Genomic DNA, 19,848 nt, shown 5'->3' with positions numbered 1-19,848 from the left:
TACTAATTTGTTATTGATTTTATATATTGTAAATATTTTCTGACACTTTGAGCTTTATCTTTCATTTTCTTTATGATGTTTTGATGAACTTAAGTTCTTGATTTTAATTTAAATTTATCAGTCTTTTATGTTAGTACTTTTGTATTATGTTTAAGAAACCCTTCTTTACAGATATGTCATAAAAAGATTTTCCTATTTAAAAAAAAGAACAAGAAAAACATCCTTAGAAATGTAAGCTAAGAACAGTAACGCAATACATTAAAGTGATTACAAAGCCACTGGGAAAAGATCTAGTCTTGGCTTACTGCAAATTTGGCCCCAAAAGGAGAGACTTTAAGAGCCTGATTGATTACAAATTTCTGCTACAGCCAAGTGTCTACTGTGACAACCTACTGGTGGAAAATTACTTAATCACAATTCGTGTATAGAATGTTTCAGGTATGTATACTGCAATAACAAGTACTTAGATCATGTTAATAAATTTTATAAAAATATTTACAACATACTGCGTTTATGTGCAATCCACAGGAACCTAAATTATACTACATACTACTGTCTCAGCACATAAATGACAACTTCCAATCAAATACCGTTCCATAAAGTGAACCAGCAATGCTTGACAAAATTCTGACATCTAAACATTCATTACTGAAGGCACCATTTCCAAATTTTAAGCATTGTCAAAAAAAAATCCCTCGAAATGACTTATATAAAGTGCCAACCATGTGCCAAACAGTACTGCTTATTTCTCTCATTCACCTTTGTATTCCTAGCATTACATTCCATTATACTCCTAGATCTAGTTATATAATGACACTTAATTGGCATTTATGAAAAAAGGAATGAGTATAAGTTCTTTGAAAGGATTCAAAGACATTTTTTAAGAAATGGTCCCAGCCTTTATGGAGGTTACAAATCAAGTTGGGAGATAAAACACACACACCAAAAGATAAATAACAGGACAATTAAAAATACCGCATGGCAGGATATGATTATTGCAAAGTTAGTGGCAAAGAAAGTGCTGTAAATTCTGACCAGAATGAGATTATTATAGACTGCAGTCCTTCTAGTCTCCCAGCAAGACAGGGACACTATATTTCGATTTAAAAAAGGAACATGACACAGCACTCATCCCACCCTAAAATTATCATCAGAGCAAGGAATACAATAGCTAAAGGGAATGGTATAAAGAAACTTCCATACAAGGGTTTTAAAGCCTACGTTAGCCGTGAAAAAAGTTAGAACATTCCACACACAATCGTTTGCTGGATGAGGGACCTCTAAGGCTCCTGAAATACAAGTCTCTCAGGAACTGCATCCTCTGATTCTCTCTTCTTCCGCCCCCCACGGAGCTTTCCACTGGACAGCAGCCCAAGAAATTTCTCCCAGCATCTGCAATGGCAATACTCTCATCTTCCTCTCCCTCCCCCTCGCCTGTATCAGACGGTGGCATCTCCCTCCAGAGGAAAAACCGGAGGGCGGGGGAGGCAGCATAAGAGGCAAAGCTTGCAGAGAGGTTGATTCTGAAAGAGGGGGAAGGTGAGAAAATGCGGGGTGCGAGGGTGGGGTCCCCTCAGTTCCAGCCCAGTTTCTAGAAGGGCCTAGCCCACACCTCCCCACCCCAAAGGCACGCCCCTCGCATGCCGGACCCGGACGGCGGACTCGAGTGACAGCACCACCACCTGTGCCGCGCCTCCTCCCCCCCGGGCCCGCAGGGAGACTGCCCCTGCCCCACCAGCAGCGGCCCCTTGCTCTTTCTCTCCCCTTCCAATCCACGTCGCCGACGAGTGACAGGTCCCGGGGGAGGAGACTGCAAGCGCATGCCGTTCGGGACTACTGGTGCAACCCTACGCTGGAGTCCTCCAACAGGCGCGGGGGGAAGGGGGGGTAGACAGAACGTTCCGCACGGTCCACGGGGACCCGGTCCAGGCCCAGCCTGCCCCAGCTGCCCCACACCGGGCGGGGGTGGCACTTACTGCGGAGATTGTGGATTAGCTCCGAGTGGCTGGCGCCGCCGGATTTCCAGGCCATCGCTAAGCACACCCGGAGCAGGTACAGAACCACCTTCAGCGCGGCGACGGTGCCCAGCAGTTTCCCTAAGAGTGAGACCACCTCCCACACGGTCACCGCCCCGCTCGCGTCCCCGCCAGAGTCGCCGCTGTTACTGCCGTCGCCGCCGCTGCCGCCACTGCGCGCTCCCGGCATCCCCCGCGGCACGCATGCGCTCTGTGACGCCGCGCGGCCTCGGGTGCGGCTGGGTGGAGCCCGAGGCGCGGGAGGCCTGTTGCCTCCACGCCCGTGTCTGTGGGTGCTGGGGCTGTCAGGAAACCGCAGGGAAGCCGGGCTGAGTCAGCGCCGCCGCGGCTGCCACTGCGTGTCCCTTTCTGAGGTCCTGGACTGGCACTGCCTTTGCCCTGCGGTCAGGCCAGTGGCGCCCGGCGCGGTCAGTAGCGTTACTGGCTGCGTCTCCGGTCGCCGAGCGCGACGGCGGGATGGCGGGGTAGATGTGTGCCGCCGCTGCTGGTGGCTCCGCAGTCGCCGCTGGGTCAGCTGTTGCGAGCGGCAGGTCTGCTCCTATAGCTGTCCAGATTGTTAGGCGGTGGGCTTCATCCGTCCGGCCTCACCCAACCCAGTTGACTAATATTTAGGTTGGTTAGAGTCTAGGCTCCCTGTGGTGGAGCCCGAATAATAGAACAATAATCTTAATAGAATCCAAGGCAAAGGCCCTCTCTAATTTGAGTACACCAGCCTCTGGCTTTGTGCAAGCGTATCACTGTTTGGTTAAGCAGAGCATCCTGGTTTGTTTTCAACTGTAAAGTGCAAATTCAGAGAATGGAAAAATACCATGACATATGAGGGTCATGGGGGTGGGGGACAAAGCTTTGCTCATTTAGGACAATACAGACGTAAAGGGTTACAATAAAAAAAAAAAAATACCACAGTATCCTATAGTGAATGTGTTATTCTCCTGATGCAAGTGTGCGTTTCCAGCTAATTAAGCCTTGCAAATTCCACTATAGCTTTATTGCTATCAGCTCTGCAAGACCACAAGTGAGAAGCTGACAGGGAACATTGCCTGTTGCATACAAATTGCTGACTCCTAATTAAAACTGAGACCGCCAGATTCCAGCAATCATTTAGTCCAGTAAACTTTGAGGAAGAAAACCTTTGTCTTAGCTTTCTAAGACATCTATGGTAGTAACATCAGCAGCAATTTTCAAATTCTAGTTCTTGCCAGATTTTGTCAAGTATGTTACTCAGCCTGCCTCCAATCTGAAATATACATTACCTATTTTCTGGGATTCTGTGATCATAAATGAAACAACGCAAAACAATGTTCTTTGTTTCAATATTAGGAATAAAAATTGTTGGTTTGGGACTCTTACCCATTTAATAGTTTGCCAACTCATCTCTCTACAGTTTCTTGATGGTCTTCTGGTTGGAAAAAAAAATCAAGTCCTATAGGAACCTGATAACTCTATCTAAAGTTGACGCAGATGAATTGCATTTACATGCAGTGCTTCCACAAGCTGTCCTTGTCAAGCAGCACTACCAATATCAGATAAAAACAACAACAAATCATGGCCCTGTTTATGAAACAACCAGCACACAGTTATGAATACCTATAGTGTAAAGGAGATTAAGAAGATAATTAAGTCATACTTCTTGTATTTGGTAGGATTTACATTCTACTTGGAGAGATCTGTATCTTAAGAAAACTACAGATTGCAAAATGTGTCAGTGATCTAGATATCAAGTGCTATGTTAATTTAGATCAAGATGGGCTGGAGTCATCAGGAAAAGGTACAGGAAGAACTGATCCTTGAATGACAGGATTTTGAGAAGTAGAGAGTAATGGAAGGATGTTGTAGGTGTAACCAAAAGCACAGAAAGAACCTAGAGCACTGATTTCTGCACAGTTGACATTAGATATCACCAAACTCATTCTTACTTATATACATGAGTGACTTGACCAAGGCTACACAGCTAGGCAATTGGCATCAAAATTAAAACTGGAGTTTTCAAAATTCCAACTCCAGGCTCTGACAGTGTGTATCAACTTTGAAGCAAAAGGATTTGTTTGGGGGACAACAGGGAGAAGTTTAGGATAATAAGTTGGCACTTTAGTCGAGGTATTTCCATGAGAACTTAAGGATTTTAAATCATTGTGTATGTGCAGTGACGTGCAACTGAATACTTAGGTGTGGTTACAAGGTGGTTTCTCCTGCATTGATTTTGTTTTATTTTGCTCTTAAATTTTACATTGCACAATTATTGCACAAATACATTATCTCAGTGCACCTATGCTGAGTTTGCAGAGTGGACGCAAGGCCTACCGCACAATGCGCAAGGCACTCTTGCGTCTGCTCAGGGCAGCATTTGTGAGGATGGGCTCCACAGGTTCCTTCACTTTGGGTGCTGGCGATGTACACACGAGCTACTGACGAGAATTGACTCTCCGCAGCCACCGTCTCTCCAGTGAGTTCCCATCCAATCAGGACTCCACGGGAAGGGGCGGTACTGAGAGGTGCGCGTTGTGTTTCTTGCTGTACCTGTTAACGCTGATTTTGGCATGGAGGAAATTTATGCGAAGTTTGTGTCTCAGAAAATTAGCAAAACCCGCTGGCGACCGGTACCTCCGGGGAGCCTGCAGACCGCGGAGACGTTCATTACGGGCTCTTGGGACAATGAGGTATCCTCGGCCCCTGAGCTAAGAGCGCGCGCGCTATGTGTCTCTCTCTCTCTCTCTCTCTCTCCCTCTCCCCTGCGCTTCCGGCCGCCCTCACCAACTCACCTTCTGGCTTCTCTTGCACTTCTCCGTCTCTCAATCCTTCATCTCAGGCTCAGAGCCAGAGATGGTGTTCCTGAACCTCTTACCTCCTTGCATTTTACATTCTCACCATACCATTTGTCTGAGATGCTTTGGGAACAAGGTTGCCTGAAGGCAATACAGCTTTTATTTTCCCAGAGTTGACATTTACGTTATCTCAAGATAAAACTTTTTGCTTTTCAGGAAAATTATGTTTCACTGTGGTCTATTGGAGATTTTGGAAACTTGGACTCTGATGGAGGGTTCGAAGGAGACCCTCAATTATTGTGTGATATCAGACACCATGGTGATGTAATGGATTTACAGGTAAATCTCTGTAGTATCCAAAAGCTAACTTTTAAAAAACTGAGAGTAACACATTTAAAGACACAGAGGACCTTAAAGTTTGTCTAGTCTCTCCCCTGGTTTACAGGAATCTGAATTAACATCATTTAACCACTAAGTGGAAGAATCTGGACTGGGAAAGGGTATATAGATGTAATTATAGTTTTTTATTGATTGACCACCTACTGTGTGCTAAGCACTGTTTGGTGCAGAGCTTTACATAAGCTAATTTAATTCTCATTGCATGCCTGTGAATCAAGTATTGTTATCCGTTTTACCAATGAGAAAACTGAGACTAATACTTTTGAACATATGCCATGTGACAAATACTGTGCACAGTAGTTTACATAGTTTTGTTTTTTTGAATTCTCATAACAACTCCCTAAATAGAGATTAGTACTCCCCCTTTTACAGGTTTATCAAGACTTAAGGAACTTAAGTTGGCCAAGGTCTCGAAACCAGTAGTCAGTGGTGGTGATGAAATTAAGTTTTCAAATCCTCATCTGTATGACTTTAGAGTCCCAGGATTTTATTCTGTAGAAAGATGCATAGCCCTAGGAATGGTATTTCTTTAAAGCGTTATTGTGGTGGTCCAAAATTAAATCAATTATGGGTGAATGAGTTCAGGAAAAAAATTTTATTGTTTATTCTTCATGAAAATACTTTTATTTGTATAGCAGTTTTGACTTTTGTATCTTTTAACACATTTTATTTTCTTAGTATTTGTAGGCTCTTTTTAAAATTGTTACAGGGTTTAGTACTATTTGAGTAAACAGGCTTCTCTGTTAATATTTCTGAATCTTTTAACAAGCAGAAATTTTCTATTTAGTTTTTTGATCAGGAAAGAATTGTAGCTGCTTCATCAACAGGATGTGTAACAATTTTCCTTCACCATCCAAATAACCAGGTAAAGAACTTTTGTTTGAAAGGTGAATTTGTATTTTAATTAGTTTTAGAAAGGTTTAAAGGAGACTATGCCTAATCATTACACAAATAATGAAGTTTTATAGTCTTAAAACATGAAGGGGAAAATATCACCGTTACATTACCCACTGTTTGGTAGATTAATTCTAGAACCATGTTTGTGTGAGCTTTTGTTGAAACTGGATATTCCTTAAGTAAATTCTGTTAGTTTAGACCTAAAATATAGAATTAATAAGGGTCACCTTACTAATAGACATGCCTAGTAAATGTAAGACCCAGTTCTTGTTGAGTATTTTTCTTAATGGAGTCATTTAGAAAAAGCTATAGAGATTTATTTATTAGCTGCAGGCTCATTCCCATAAGAATTTAAAGAATTACTTTTGAATATACAACTACTTGATCTACGTGATACCTAAAAACCATTTCTGTAGTTTGAGATAAATGTGGGGGGTTATTGAACAATATTCCTTTTGAATCTAATTCAGCGAATACAGAGCTTTGATGGAAGTTGTTTCTAGATTTCAGTACTCAAAAAAGGAGAAAGTTATTCTTTTTCTAGAATAGTGTGAGATAGAGTTTAAAGATACTCTTGTTGGGGAAAAATGCTAGTTTGTTAGAACTTTGCTTTAATTAATAGTATTGTCATTTCTGATGCCTAGACTCTGTCAGTCAACCAGCAGTGGACAACAGCTCACTACCACACAGGTCCAGGCAGTCCTTCCTATAGCAGTGCACCATGTACAGGTATTGTGTGCAACAACCCAGAAATTGTCACGGTTGGAGAGGATGGTCGAATAAATCTCTTCAGAGCTGATCACAAGGAAGCTGTCAGAACTATAGGTAAGAAAAATCATTACATTTCTTTTGTCCATCACATAGTAATTAAGCACTTACCATATGCTAAGTAAACACAATATTAAATGTTTGAGGAATATAAAAGTATACAAGGCAGGATCCCTTTGTCAAGACAATGTGCTGTTGGTAACGCCAGCATGAATGACTGACTACAGAGGAGACAGAAACTTTTTTTTTTTTTTTTTCCTGGCTAGAAGGGATTATCAGATAAAGAATTGAGGGCATTGGTGGCAAGTAATTTTATCTAGGTTCTAAATCTAGACCACAAGTAACACTAAAGAATGGCACTCGAGACAAAGGGAATAGGCCAGAGGCAGGATAAAACCATTCAGAGAATGACAGTGTAGTTTGACCTGACTTTAGATATTTATATAAGAGAGATGAAAGATGAAGCAAGAAAGGCAAGTTGGGGCTGTGTTGCAAAGAGTCTCTAATGCAAAACCACAGAGGTAACATTTTTTAGGTGGAAAACCAAGGAGCCATTAAAAGTTTTTGAGCAGGGGTTATTGTGGTCTATTGGTTCTCAGCTTTGCCTCGATCAGGCTTGCCTGAAGAGATTCTTTAACTGTTCCCCACCCTAGACTTCTTGAATCAGAATCTCTGGGAATTGAGCCTGTGATATTGCTTTTTTGTGGTGTTGATTATTATTTTCAGTTTTCAGTTACATCACTTGTTTATTATTAAGGACCATTGCCTAATGGCAGTGTGGAGGTGTGGCACAAAACGAAAGTCTGTATGTTAGATTATGTGTCGTAAGTTCTGAACACTCTAGGAAATCAAAGAAAAAGACCATTATTACAATCAGGAACAAGTTCACGTAGGAGAGAGTTGATGAGAATAAAGATGTGTAGATTTGGGATGAGTCAGCAGAGTAATACAAGGTCAGAGTGAGCTCTGTAGGAAGTACTGGGATTTGGCCCAATAGAAAGGAAGTTCTGGGTCAAGGACTAGTGGGAAATAAGATTGGACATAGAGGAGCTTGAACAACTATCTCGGAAATGCAGGGTAACAATCTTAAGAGGAAATAGAGAAAGAGGAATATGTGAAAACTCAGCCCTCCATCTGAAAACAGTTCAGATGTCCTGTGAGTGATATTTTTCTATCCAAGGAGAGGCCATTTAAATGTGAGTAATGCATTTTTCTATAGAAATTAAATTATGACTTACTGAAAATTTTATTTCTAATATTTCAATCAATAGAAGGAATGTGATTTAAGATCTTCTTGGGGAAAAAGGGACACATTAACACTACCATTTTAAAAATTTTTAGACAATGCAGATAGCAGTACACTTCATGCTGTGACCTTCCTTCGAACTCCTGAGATTCTCACAGTAAATTCAATTGGACAGTTAAAAATATGGGATTTCAGACAACAAGGAAATGAGCCTTCTCAGATATTATCATTGTAAGTTTTAATTTGTAATTTCAGTAGTGTAATCCAAAATTTGTTTGATAGTTTGTAGCAACTGACTTTAAACCATAATGTATTTTAATTGTTTTAAGAGAATGATCCCTGATTATATTTGATAGAGCAAGTATAACTTGATGGGCTTGATAGTACCATGTTTCATTTGATAAGTATTTGTTGGTTCAGAGACTTTACTCTTTGAAGTTTACATTATTTAATGGAGAACTTATTTCTGCTCATTAAATGATTGTACTGTTAAAATGTACAGTGGATACAGTATACTCTGGATATGATTAAAGAGAAAATATGGTCCAAGATATTTTTTCTGAGCAGAAATCTGCCTTTCTAGTTGTGCAACTTTCTCTTCTGTCTTAAGAAAATAGAATGTATCAAACTGAAAAAATCATTATATAAAGAAAGCATTAAATAAGATGAGTAAATATTATTTGGTATAGTTGATATATGATGTTTTTAAAAAATCTAAGAAATGGAAATGTGTTTTGTATTAGTACATCTTACCATCAGATTATCTTGCATCCATGTCTCCAAATTGAAGTGAGAATGAATAATTTTGGTCTTTAATTTTTAAAAAATTCTTACCACATAGACATATGTTTAATCTAGTTAATTTTTTGGCATCATTAAGATTCAGCCAGTAGCTCTATAAAGTTCTCATTTAATCACTACATAAAACATGTTACTTGTATTATGCAAAGATAAATTATACTTAATAACATATTTGATGTCACTGCATCTCCCACAAAAGGACTGGTGACCGAGTGCCACTCCACTGTGTTGATAGACATCCCAATCAACAGCATGTTGTAGCTACTGGTGGCCAGGATGGAATGTTGAGTATTTGGGATGTTAGACAAGGTACTATGCCTGTGTCTCTGCTGAAGGCTCATGAAGCTGAAAGTAAGTATTGTGGAGATATGGAAAGTTTTTATTGGGTGGGTTATATGACATGTAAGCACCTTTCCATAACAATACATATGGCTAATTCGTTTTTATTTGACAGTTAAATTCTTTAACGTGTTTCATTATTACATCTAAAACTGTAGTAAATAACCTTAGATATTCAGCTTCATGTGCTTGTATTCTTAGAATAATTTTTTAGAAGTAGAATTGATAAGCCAAAACTTTTGTATAATTTTACAGCTCTAATGCATTGTCAGATTGCTCTACATTAAAATGATACCAGTAACACATAAAAAAAATTTTCTAAACACCAGCTTAAGCTAGAGGTGTGGTGGCACACACATGTAGCCCCACTTACTTGGGAGGTTGAGGCAGGTGGATCGCTTGAGCCCAGGAATTCAAGGCTCTGGTGTGCTGTGATTGCACCTGTGAATAGCCACTGCACTCTAGCCTGGGCAACATAGCAAGACTCCATCTCTTTAAAACAAAAGTACTAGTAATAATACCAGTTTGTATTGCCGTACTTATGACAATACTTAATAAGTGGTGTGATCATAGCTCACTGCAGCCTCAAACTCCTGGGCTCAAGTGAGCACCTAGCTAATTTTTTTAAAAATGTTTTTTGTAGAGACGGGGCCTCCCTATTGCCCAGGCCTATTAATCTCAAACTCCTGGCCTCAAGTGATCCTCCCACCTTGGCCTCCCAAAGTGCTAGAATTACAGGAGTGAGCCACTGTGCCTGGCTGCTTGCTATTCACTTTTTATGCCACACTTCAGGCACTTTCTTTTTCTTTTTATTTTATTTTATTTTACTTTGTTTTGAGACACAGTCTCACTCTGTTGCCTGGGCTAGAGTGCCGTGGCATCAGCCTAGCTCACAGCAACCTCAAACTCCTGAGCTCAAGTGATCCTACTGCCTCAGTCTCTCGAGTAACTGGGACTACAGGCATGTGCCACCATGCCCGACTAACTTTATATATATATGTATGTGTGTGCGTGTGTGTGTGTGTGTATACACACGTATATATATATATACGTATATATATATATTTTTTTTTTTTTGGTTGTCCATATAATTTCTTTCTATTTTTAGTAGAGACAGGATCTCGCTCTTGCTCAGGCTGGTCTCGAACTCCTGAGCTCAAATGATCCGCCCACCTCAGCCTCCCAGAGTGCTAGGATTACAGGCGTGAGCCACCGTGCCCGGCCCAGGCACTTTTTATACTGATTTTGTAAAGTCACCTAGCCCAGACTAACAGAACCCTTGTTAACAGAATACCTGTTTTATCTGCATGCTGCAGGTTACTTTCTGAAGAGTCCTGGCTCCCAGATGTCTATAGACACATAAAGTTCTCTTAAAGTTTATGGGTGGAGTGAAGGGGGCAGTCCCAGTATGACTTTTTAAAAGCCCTCCATCTGAAACTGGAGCCAAATTCTTGGAACATTTCCAAGTTTTGGTTTGCTAGGAGCCAGTTGCTATTTATGTGATAGAGGCCAGAAGTGTCCAGATTTTTGGCATGAGCCAATATTGGATTATGCCTCTTAGAAATTCATTCATATATTCCTTTTAGGGTCTTCTCTCTCAGTCTTTCCAATAATATTAACCTTCATATAGTAATGACACAGGAATTAAAAATAAGGGAACTTGCTAATTAAAAAAAATATTTTCCATAAAAAGTGGTCATTTTTTCTCATAAAAAATGTAATAGGTCAAATGATTTAGCAATTACTTCTATTCATTTTGTGACCCAATACATAAGTAAATTTACTTGGCTTTTTCCTTTCTACATGTTACAGCTTGGATAGATAGATACTAATATATTATATCTTTTCTTTAATTTTGAAGCCTTTCATTATCACAAACTTGAGATTCAAAGGTATGTGATGGAGGTTAATGGAAGATGATGCCTAGAGATAAGGTTTTAATGTTGTTTGTTTAGCCACTCTGCACAGGAATAAGCTGCTTGGTTCTTATCTCTTAGTGTGGGAAGTTCACTTTCACCCATCCAACCCAGATCATCTATTTACTTGTTCTGAAGATGGGTCCCTCTGGCACTGGGATGCCTCCACAGACGTACCTGAAAAGTCATCACTCTTTCACCAAGGTAAAACTTTTTAATGAAGATTCTTGTGTGTAGTTTTTATTATATTTTTAAGTACCAAAGTCTTTCTCACTTTTTTTTTTTTTTTTTGAGACAGAGTCTCACTCTGTTGCCCAGGCTAGAGTGCCGTGGCATCAGCCTAGCTCACAGCAACCTCAAACTCCTAGGCTCAAGCAATCCTTCTGCCTCAGCCTCTCGAGTAGCTGGGACTACAGGCATGCGCCACCATGCCCGGCTAATTTTTTTCTGTATATTTTTAGTTGTCCAGCTAATTTCTTTCTATTTTTAGTAGAGACAGGGTCTTGCTCTTGCTCAGGCTGGTCTTCAACTCCTGAGCTCAAAGGATCCTCCCGCCTAGGCCTCCCAGAGTGCTCGGATTACAGGAGTGAGCCACTGCACCCGGCCGACATTCTCGTATCTTTAACTTAATGGCAAAATGTTTTCATTCTCCTGCCTCAGAGGAAATTTCAGTATCGAGTATCATAGAGCTTGAAATGTGACTGTCAGTTACTTACTGCTGTACTGTTAATGACTAGAAATGCTACAAGCTGGCTCACTTCAAACAGCCAAGGTTCTTCTTTGTGAGTGCCAGTTGACCTGGGTCCTCGTACCATAGGATAAATGTTGGCAAGTCTTTTATATTGCATTGCCAAGACAGGGTGTATGGAAGAAGAAAATAGATGTTTCATGTTTGTTGTTGGTTTTTTTTTTTTTTTTTTTTTTTGGAGACAGAGTCTCACTCTGTCACCCTGGGTAGAGTGCAGTGGTGTCATCATAGCTCACCTCAAACTCCTGAGCTCAAGGCATCCTCCTGCCTCAGCCTCCCGAGTAGCTGGGACTACAGGCACACACCCGGCTAATTTTTCTCTTTTTAGTAGGGATGGCATCTCACTCTTGCACAGGCAGGTCTCAAAACTCCTGAGCTCAAGTGATCCTCCTGCCTCAGCCTCCCAGAGTGCCAGGATTACAGGTGTGAGCCACAGCACCCAGCCAATCTTTTATGTATTAAGGTACTGGTTTCTTCTCAAGTTAAAAGGCCCTATCTTGTGATTAAAGTCAGCAGTAGGTAATGGTCAGTCAGAAGCCATACACTTGTTTGTAATCAAGGGTTTCTGTTTTTGCACTTTCCAAGCTTCCTGTTTCTGAACATTTGTCTGTGGTTCCAAAGTTCATTTGTTTATTCATTCATTCAAACATATTTACTGAATGCCTGCCATTTGGCAGGCTCTGTTCTAGTCTCTACACACATAGAGCAAATGCTGTAACAGACAGTTAAAAAAATAGATAACGTATCAGTAAGAGTCCAATCAGAAACTACCCTAGATTTCAGAAACCAAAATTTTTTTTTTCTTTGAGACAGAATCTCATTCTGTGGCCCTGGCTAGAGTGCAGTGGTGTCATCATAGCTCACAGCAACCTCAGACTCCTGGGCTCAAGCAATCTTCTGCCTCAGCCTCCTGGGGAGTTAGGACTACAGGCACATGCCACCATACCCAGCTAAGTTTTCTATTTTTAGTAGAGACACAGGGTCTTGCTCTTGCTCAGGCTGGTCTCAAACTCCTGACCTCCTGCCTTGGCCTCCCAGAGTGCTAGGATTACAGGTATAAGTCACCTTGCCTCGCCCCAAAACTTGTTAATACCCCTGCTGCTGCACTGTTGGAAATGCTGGCAAAGTTGGTTCTGGATCAGCAGAAAAGGTGCTACCTCAACCAGGCTGGAACTACTGCCAGTGTTATTGTTGCTAGAAAACTGGAGCAGGAAGGGAGCCGATTCTCCCCTCCTCCACCTTCCAGTCACCCACCAGTAGTACCTCCCATTGGCAGGGCCCAGCTGGATGGCGGATGGCAGGTGGCAAAGGAGGCTTGAAAACAGTTTGCAGACTCCCACCCCTATAATACATAGTGGAGCACAGTAAAGTGGGAAAGGGGACTAGAAGTGAAAAGGAAAATAACTGGGGCAAAGATACTGACAATTACTGCGAAGAAGAGTAAAGCAGAATAAGAGGATAAAAATGAAGGCAGGGGTGAGAGGTGTAAGGAGAGGCTGCTTGGCAGAGACCTGAGAGAAGTGAAGGTATAAGTCACATGAAAGCACTCGAGGAAACAGCAAGTACCAAAGGCAGCAGACGGGCAGGAACAGGAAGGCTACTGTGGCAGCAGTGTAGCTAGCAGGGCAGGGCAGTGGTAGGAGATAGGCCCTGGTGGCTAAGGAGCAGATACCATAGGACTTCTAGGCCATAATAAGGACTTTAGATCTTATTCTAAGTGTGATAGGAAGCCATCAGAATTTTGAGCAAGAGAGTGGCATGATCTGACCTATATTTCCAAAGAATCACTGGCTGCTGTTGAAAATAGACTGTGGGAGGAGGGATGGGAAAAATGAAAGCAGAGAGGAGTCTCATCAGAGTGGTTCTAATAATATGTTAATTTTTACAGTATTCAAGAGCAATGTGAAATATAGGAGCAGTGAAAGATAAACAGAAAAACTAAGGGAAAAAATTCTAAAACTTCTCCAGAAAAATTCTGGAGTGTGAACCATGCATGCATGTCTATGCTAACTTCATTTATGGAGAAATTAACAGTTTTATCTAAGCATTAACTAAATACGTACTTGGTTTTTACTTCCTTTCTCCCCCACCCCACTATCGTTCATTTGCAAGTTTGCTTTTAAGGAACCTCAGTTAGACTGGAAAAAAACATTCTATACCTACTATTGCAAGGCACAATGTGAGACACTGTGGAAAAGTAAAACAAATATAAAATATGCAACTTGCTCTTAAGAAATACTTAATTTAGTTATGGGGAAGGGGCATGGAAAGTTAAATCATCACATAAGAAATGTTACAAGATAGTAAATTAACGGTACATCCAAGTGCTGAAAGTACCAAGAAGGAAGAGAAACATGAACTAGAGTTGTCTTCAAAGGTTTTAGAGAAGGAATTTGAGCTGGATTTTAAAGTGTCAGCAAGATTTAAAGCTACTAATGTTTAAGCTTCGAGACATCAGAGACTTTGTATTGTGTTCCCAGCTCTTAACACAAAGCCTGACAAATAGTAGGTACTCAGCCATTTGTTGAGTGAATGAAATTTGCCCTTATTTGCTTTAACAGCAAGTTGAGAGGAAAGAAAATTGTAAATAATGGCTAAAATTGAAATATACTGCCTCTGCCTCATTTTATTCTGTATTAAATGCAGAGTACTGTTAGAGATAAAAGTTTTCAATCTAGTAATATTGTAAAATTCTGCTTTTAATAATGTTTATCTAAAAAAGGTAAGAATAATCTGAAGCAAGTTGATTGTATTTTTAGGAATAAATATATATTTAGAAATATATTTTTAGAAGTATTCATCTAGAAATATATCCAGAACTTCTTTCTCATGATCACTTTATTTTTCTATTACTCAAGAGCTAGTATTTCTGTATATTATCTACATTTTTGGTTTCTTTTTTCCTTATTTATTCTACGTCTTCTGGCCATTTTGCTACCTTTCTGAGACTTGCCATTAAAAGATGAACAGAAAGACAGTGTCAAATGAAATCTTCTGCTTTACCTGAAGACTTTAAGTTTAGTATCCATATTATCCCAGGGAAATCTGAATATTTAATAACACTGAATAAGCCTTTGGTCAAAAAATGGTGACGTGTGATAAAAGAATTAATTATTAGCCTGTTCAGAGAATTAAACACATCAAAATCATCACCTTTCTAAAATATCAGAAGTTTGATGTTTATTACTATAAAAACAGTCTTGAAAGGTTTTTTCCCTTTTCTTTTTTTCTCCCAGGAGGAAGAACTAGTACATTTTTGTCTCATAGCATTAGTAACCAAGCTAATGTTCACCAGTCTCTCATAAGTTCCTGGCTCACTGATCCTGCTAAAGACCGTATTGACATCACAAGCTTACTTCCCAACAGGACTCTGTCTGTGAACAGTTTGGATGTTTTAGGTCCTTGCCTTGTTTGTGGAACTGATGCAGAAGCAATTTATGTCACTAGACAACTTTTTTCATGAAAGTATTGTAATTGTAAGATTTTGGATAAAACATAAAATTGGCCTTTTGAATTCCAACTTCTGTGCAAAATTTTATTATCAGAAAATGTGGATTGCAGGGGAAAAATTAGTAAACTACTATTAATGTCAATGCCCATTTTCGGCTTTTGTTAGTTATGTTGTTGTGCAATATTCCCTAACAATTGCAGAATATAATAGATGATTGATGGCAAAAGATTTTGAACAGCAGAGGGATCTTTGTGCTGGTAAGTACATCAGCACAAACAGACTATTATTGACAGCTCATGGAGCCAATTCTTCATTTTTGATGTTGTGGGACTTAACATCAGTGGTGGTAATGGGAAGCACCAATGCGGTCCCACAACTTTTACCATCAGCATGTGGAGTACACTCATCCCTAGTGGCTTAGCCAGTTGTTACTGATTCTTTTTATTGCAAGTATTTTCTTCAATCCTTCCATATTTTATTTCCTTCATAATTTTAATAAACTTTTTCAGAAGGAATTGAGTATACCAAAAATGACAAATTTATAGTCATGTTCAAATTTTTTTAAAGGTGAAAATGTTTTGACAGATTCCTTTAGAATACATTTTTGAGGAAAACTCTATCAACTACTTAGTCCCAACTTTATTTTTCTTGGAAAAAGAAAAATATATTTTTTCTAAGTATTTTTGCTTTTGTTTAGCTTTAGAACGTAGTCAAAGATTGCCAAACTGGACATTATACAATATGATGAATTTGATGAGTGGACTGAATTCCAAACTAGTATTTGAGAGATAACAAGTGTGATAATCATATGATGATAGGGTAGGAGTAAAGAATTTTGCCATCTTTATTGTTATTTCAAATGTTAATGACTTAACATACAGTGTTATAAGACAGTTTTATTGACATTGTTTTTCCAAAGTTTGTTCTATTATAAATATATTATTGACCACAAACCTTAATGACAAATCACTGCTATTACACAATTTAAGTACGTGTTCATTTACTTTATAATTCCAATAACAGTAATTGTGGTAAGATTTTTGTTTTTCTGACCTTATGTTTGCTATTTTTTTATGCCACTTTACCTCAGGGGTATATGCATCTGCTTTTTTACATATATTTGTCTGAAAGCTATTTCATTGAAAATAATTAGGAACTTTGAATTCCAAAGAACTGGAGAAGGAAAGAGAATATTGCTGACAGGAATTTTAATCTGTTTATAGTTTTACTGCTGGGGTTAATTTTTAAAGACTTTTTGTTACTACAAAAGTAATTCATTACAGAAAAAGCAAATAGTCAAAAATTTAAATACCTATAATTTCAAACAGAGACACTAGTCTTTTCATACCCCTTTCTATCCATCAATGTGTATAATTTTTTTATAAAAATGAAAATATATCACATAATATCATTGTGGATGCACATTCCCTAGCAGCAAACACATTTCTCTAGTAATCATTCTCTAATATCATTAATATTCTAAGGTATAGGTATGTGTACCATAATTTATTTCAACTGGCTGCCCATTATTTGTTATTTCACATTTCCAGCTTCTCACTGTTATGACTAGTGCGGTAATGTTTATTTAGTCTGTACTTCTTTTAAAACTTGCTTATATGCTTAGCCATTTTTATTTTCTTCGATAGTTTGGCATTTTCTTATTAATTTGTAACATCTTTTTATATATGAAGAATTTTTTTTGCCTTTGGTCATATGATACAAGTATTTTTAAATTTTTTGGCCTATGGGGCTTTTCATTGAAGTTTTGCATTTTATATATGGTCAAATTAATTGATTTCTTTTTTTTACAATTTCTGCCCCTGGCATCATGCCATCCCTATCCTAGGTTTATATAAATATTTTGTGGTTTCATATTTTGCATGTAATTATTACATTTGAAATTTAATTATTTACTTTTTTTTTTTTTTTTTGAGACAGACTCTCACTCTGTTGCTTGGGCAAGTGCCATGGCATCAGCCTAGCTTACAGTAACCTCAAACTCGTGGGCTCAAGAGATCCTCCTGTCTCAGCCTCCCAAGTAGCTGAGACTACAGGTGTGCATCACCACACCCGGGTAATTTTTTCTATTTTCAGTTGCCTGGCAAATTTCTTCCTATTTTTAGTAGAGACGGGGTCTTACTCTTGCTCAGGCTGCTCTTGAACTCCTGAGCTCAAGCTGTCCTCCCACCTTAGCCTTCCAGAGTGCTAGGATTACAGGAATGAGTGAAATTTAATTATTTAACAAATATATCTGAAGGTTTCTTCTTTTTATTATTGATAATTTTAAGCATATAAAAAGAGTTATTTTATGAACCTATTTACTCACCAATCAGCTTCATCAATTAAAAACACACATCCAGTCTTATTTAATCTCTGCTGTTGTCCATTCCATGACCCCACCCCTGCTCTGAATAATTTTAAAGCAAATTCTACATGTCATATTTCATTTATAATTCTTCATTATATATCTCTGAAGGATGAGAACCCACCTTTTTTAAGCATAAGCATAATACCATTATCATGCCTATGCTACATTCTTATTTCTCAATATCATCAAATATCCAAGCACTATTTAAATTTCCCAGACCATAAACATTTTTTATAGTTGATTTGTTTACATCAACAGACAAGGTCCATTGGATTACATGTCTCTTAAATTGCTTTTAATCTGTATATTCCCCTTTATTTTTCCTTTTTTCTTTTTTGCTGATGGTTAATTTTATGATGAATAGATCAAGCAGACAACACCTGAATCTACTGATCAATCTTATATCACAAAAGTGGACAAGCAGACATCATGTTCTTCCTAATGTGATGTAAAAGGAGTAAATAACACCACCTATGAAATATTCTTGTCCAGGAGAAACTACTTATCTTTTGTGGTATTCCAGGGGTAAGTATAAACATAGTTCTTCAGCTCAGGGTAGATTTTTTTTTTTCAAGCATTAAAAAGAAGTAGACCAAATAGTCACAAAATTACTGTTACCCTAAATATCAATTTGAGAACTGTTTTCAGTTTAGCTGTGCTTCCCAACTCACAACAGCAAAATGGAACCTGATTTACCTCTCTACCAGTTTATAGGCCCTAGAGGAGACAAAAGAACGTTAATGACAACGTGGGAATACAACCAGCCAAGTCCAAAATTTAAGAAATTCTATAAGACAAGCTGGTTTCTATAGTAAAAACATTGTTTTAACAGCAGTTAATGGCTCTGGGCCTGGAGCAGGACCTTATAGTTAAACATATTAATATTCCTACAGGGAAATACATACATCCATACTAAATGGGAAAAATGAAAACTGTCAGTGGCTCGCAATTATTCAGGTCCAATGTGCACTCTTGTGATTCAATAATAAAAACATAGCTATTATGGATTTTCCTTTGACTTTATATGTCCCTTTGCACAAATGTCTATTGCCATAGTCTAAAGCCTGCTAAGGCAATGGCCGTCTCTTCACCCAGTGCAGGGACCCTCCCCTCCTACCCAGCAGACTAACATCCTTTCTCTGAGTGGGCCTAGAGTTGATTCTCACTTCAGGAAGACCCTAGCTCCCAGGTGGCACATTTTCCATGCACAGTGACTGGCAAGCCTGTTTGGCCTTACCTTTCCTCTGCTGAAAATTTGGAAGCTTTCATTTATGTTAGCAGTTTCCAGCAGCAATGTATAAAATTTCTCTTGATCATTATAGCAAATAATTGGTAGAAGAGAGCCAGACATATATGGATTTAGAATACTGTCTTGACTGGAAACAGTTGCTTTAAGTTTGAGGCTTTCCTTTGATTTAAGGATACTTGTAACCGTAAGTAAAAGAAAGTACATTTGAATAGTGTTACGTTTTATACCAATTGACAATTTCTGCCAGTTTTAATAAGAAACAATAAGCTTTATGTATATAACACTGTAATTTATTAATTCATTAATTGTCACTGCCTTTATTCATGAAACTATCAAAGTTTCTTTTTTTTTTTTTAAGACGGGTTCTCACTATATTGCCCAGGCTGTTCTCAAACTCCTGAGCTCAAGAGATCTTCCCACCTGAGCCTCCCAAAGTGCTAGAATTACAGGCATGATCCACCATAGATAGAGTTTCTTTTGATATCAGAGGTGGAAGTTACCTTGGAGGGCATCTCCAACCTAAATTTAATCATCACTTCTGCAGGATTCCCAACAAATTATCATTCAGCCTATACTTAAAAACATACTCTGACAAAGTTTCCCATTTTCCAGTGCACTTTCTTCTTATTTGTACAGCTCTAATTGATGCCCCATTGTGGTAGGGTTTTAGTGTGTGAGTGGGATCCAGAACACTCAATCCTGTACAAAGGTTGAATCATGTGGGTTAATGAAATGATGTGAGCCTATGAGACAAGCCAATCACCAATCATGTTATGTTAGAATCTGCTTTATGTTGGTGTGCTTTAATGTGGGTTTTCATTAAATAAATGAATTTTCATATACTGAACTGAAGTTTGCTTTCATTTGT

The 19,848-nt window shown here is 38.9% G+C and overlaps 2 protein-coding genes across 9 annotated transcripts in view; one reads left to right on the top strand and one right to left on the bottom strand.

The window, feature by feature from the left end:
* PCMT1 (protein-L-isoaspartate (D-aspartate) O-methyltransferase) overlaps positions 1-2,238 on the bottom strand; it is a 45,595-nt gene extending 43,357 nt beyond the window's left edge. For 5 of the 6 annotated variants that reach the window (XM_069487609.1, XM_069487608.1, XM_069487613.1 and 2 more), the window contains exon 1: positions 1,977-2,238. In XM_069487609.1, the coding sequence (XP_069343710.1) occupies positions 1,977-2,205 (229 nt within the window). In that variant the 5' untranslated portion in view covers positions 2,206-2,238. The remainder of the gene's footprint in view (positions 1-1,976) is intronic. The other variant, XM_069487607.1, reaches the window with a different exon arrangement.
* A 166-nt stretch (positions 2,239-2,404) lies between these two features.
* On the top strand, positions 2,405-19,783 carry NUP43 (nucleoporin 43). 3 transcript variants are annotated; one of them, XM_069487584.1, is made up of 9 exons: positions 2,405-2,443; positions 4,607-4,693; positions 5,015-5,137; positions 5,985-6,062; positions 6,739-6,919; positions 8,204-8,339; positions 9,109-9,260; positions 11,246-11,368; positions 15,149-15,834. In XM_069487584.1, exons 3-9 carry the CDS (start codon positions 5,126-5,128, stop codon positions 15,373-15,375), a joined length of 909 nt encoding a protein of 302 aa, XP_069343685.1. In that variant the 5' UTR covers positions 2,405-2,443; positions 4,607-4,693; positions 5,015-5,125; the 3' UTR covers positions 15,376-15,834. The 3 variants fall into 3 exon arrangements, with proteins under 3 accessions (XP_069343685.1, XP_069343683.1, XP_069343682.1); XM_069487582.1 differs by lacking the exons at positions 2,405-2,443; positions 15,149-15,834 and adding an exon at positions 17,302-19,783 and having other exon boundaries at positions 4,522-4,693; XM_069487581.1 differs by lacking the exon at positions 2,405-2,443 and having other exon boundaries at positions 4,522-4,693.
* The last annotated feature ends 65 nt before the right edge of the window (positions 19,784-19,848 follow it).

Source organism: Eulemur rufifrons, chromosome 15 (assembly GCF_041146395.1).
Source record: "Eulemur rufifrons isolate Redbay chromosome 15, OSU_ERuf_1, whole genome shotgun sequence".
In the NCBI taxonomy this organism is placed as follows: domain Eukaryota; kingdom Metazoa; phylum Chordata; class Mammalia; order Primates; family Lemuridae; genus Eulemur; species Eulemur rufifrons.
This window is presented reverse-complemented; position numbering and strand designations above follow the sequence as displayed.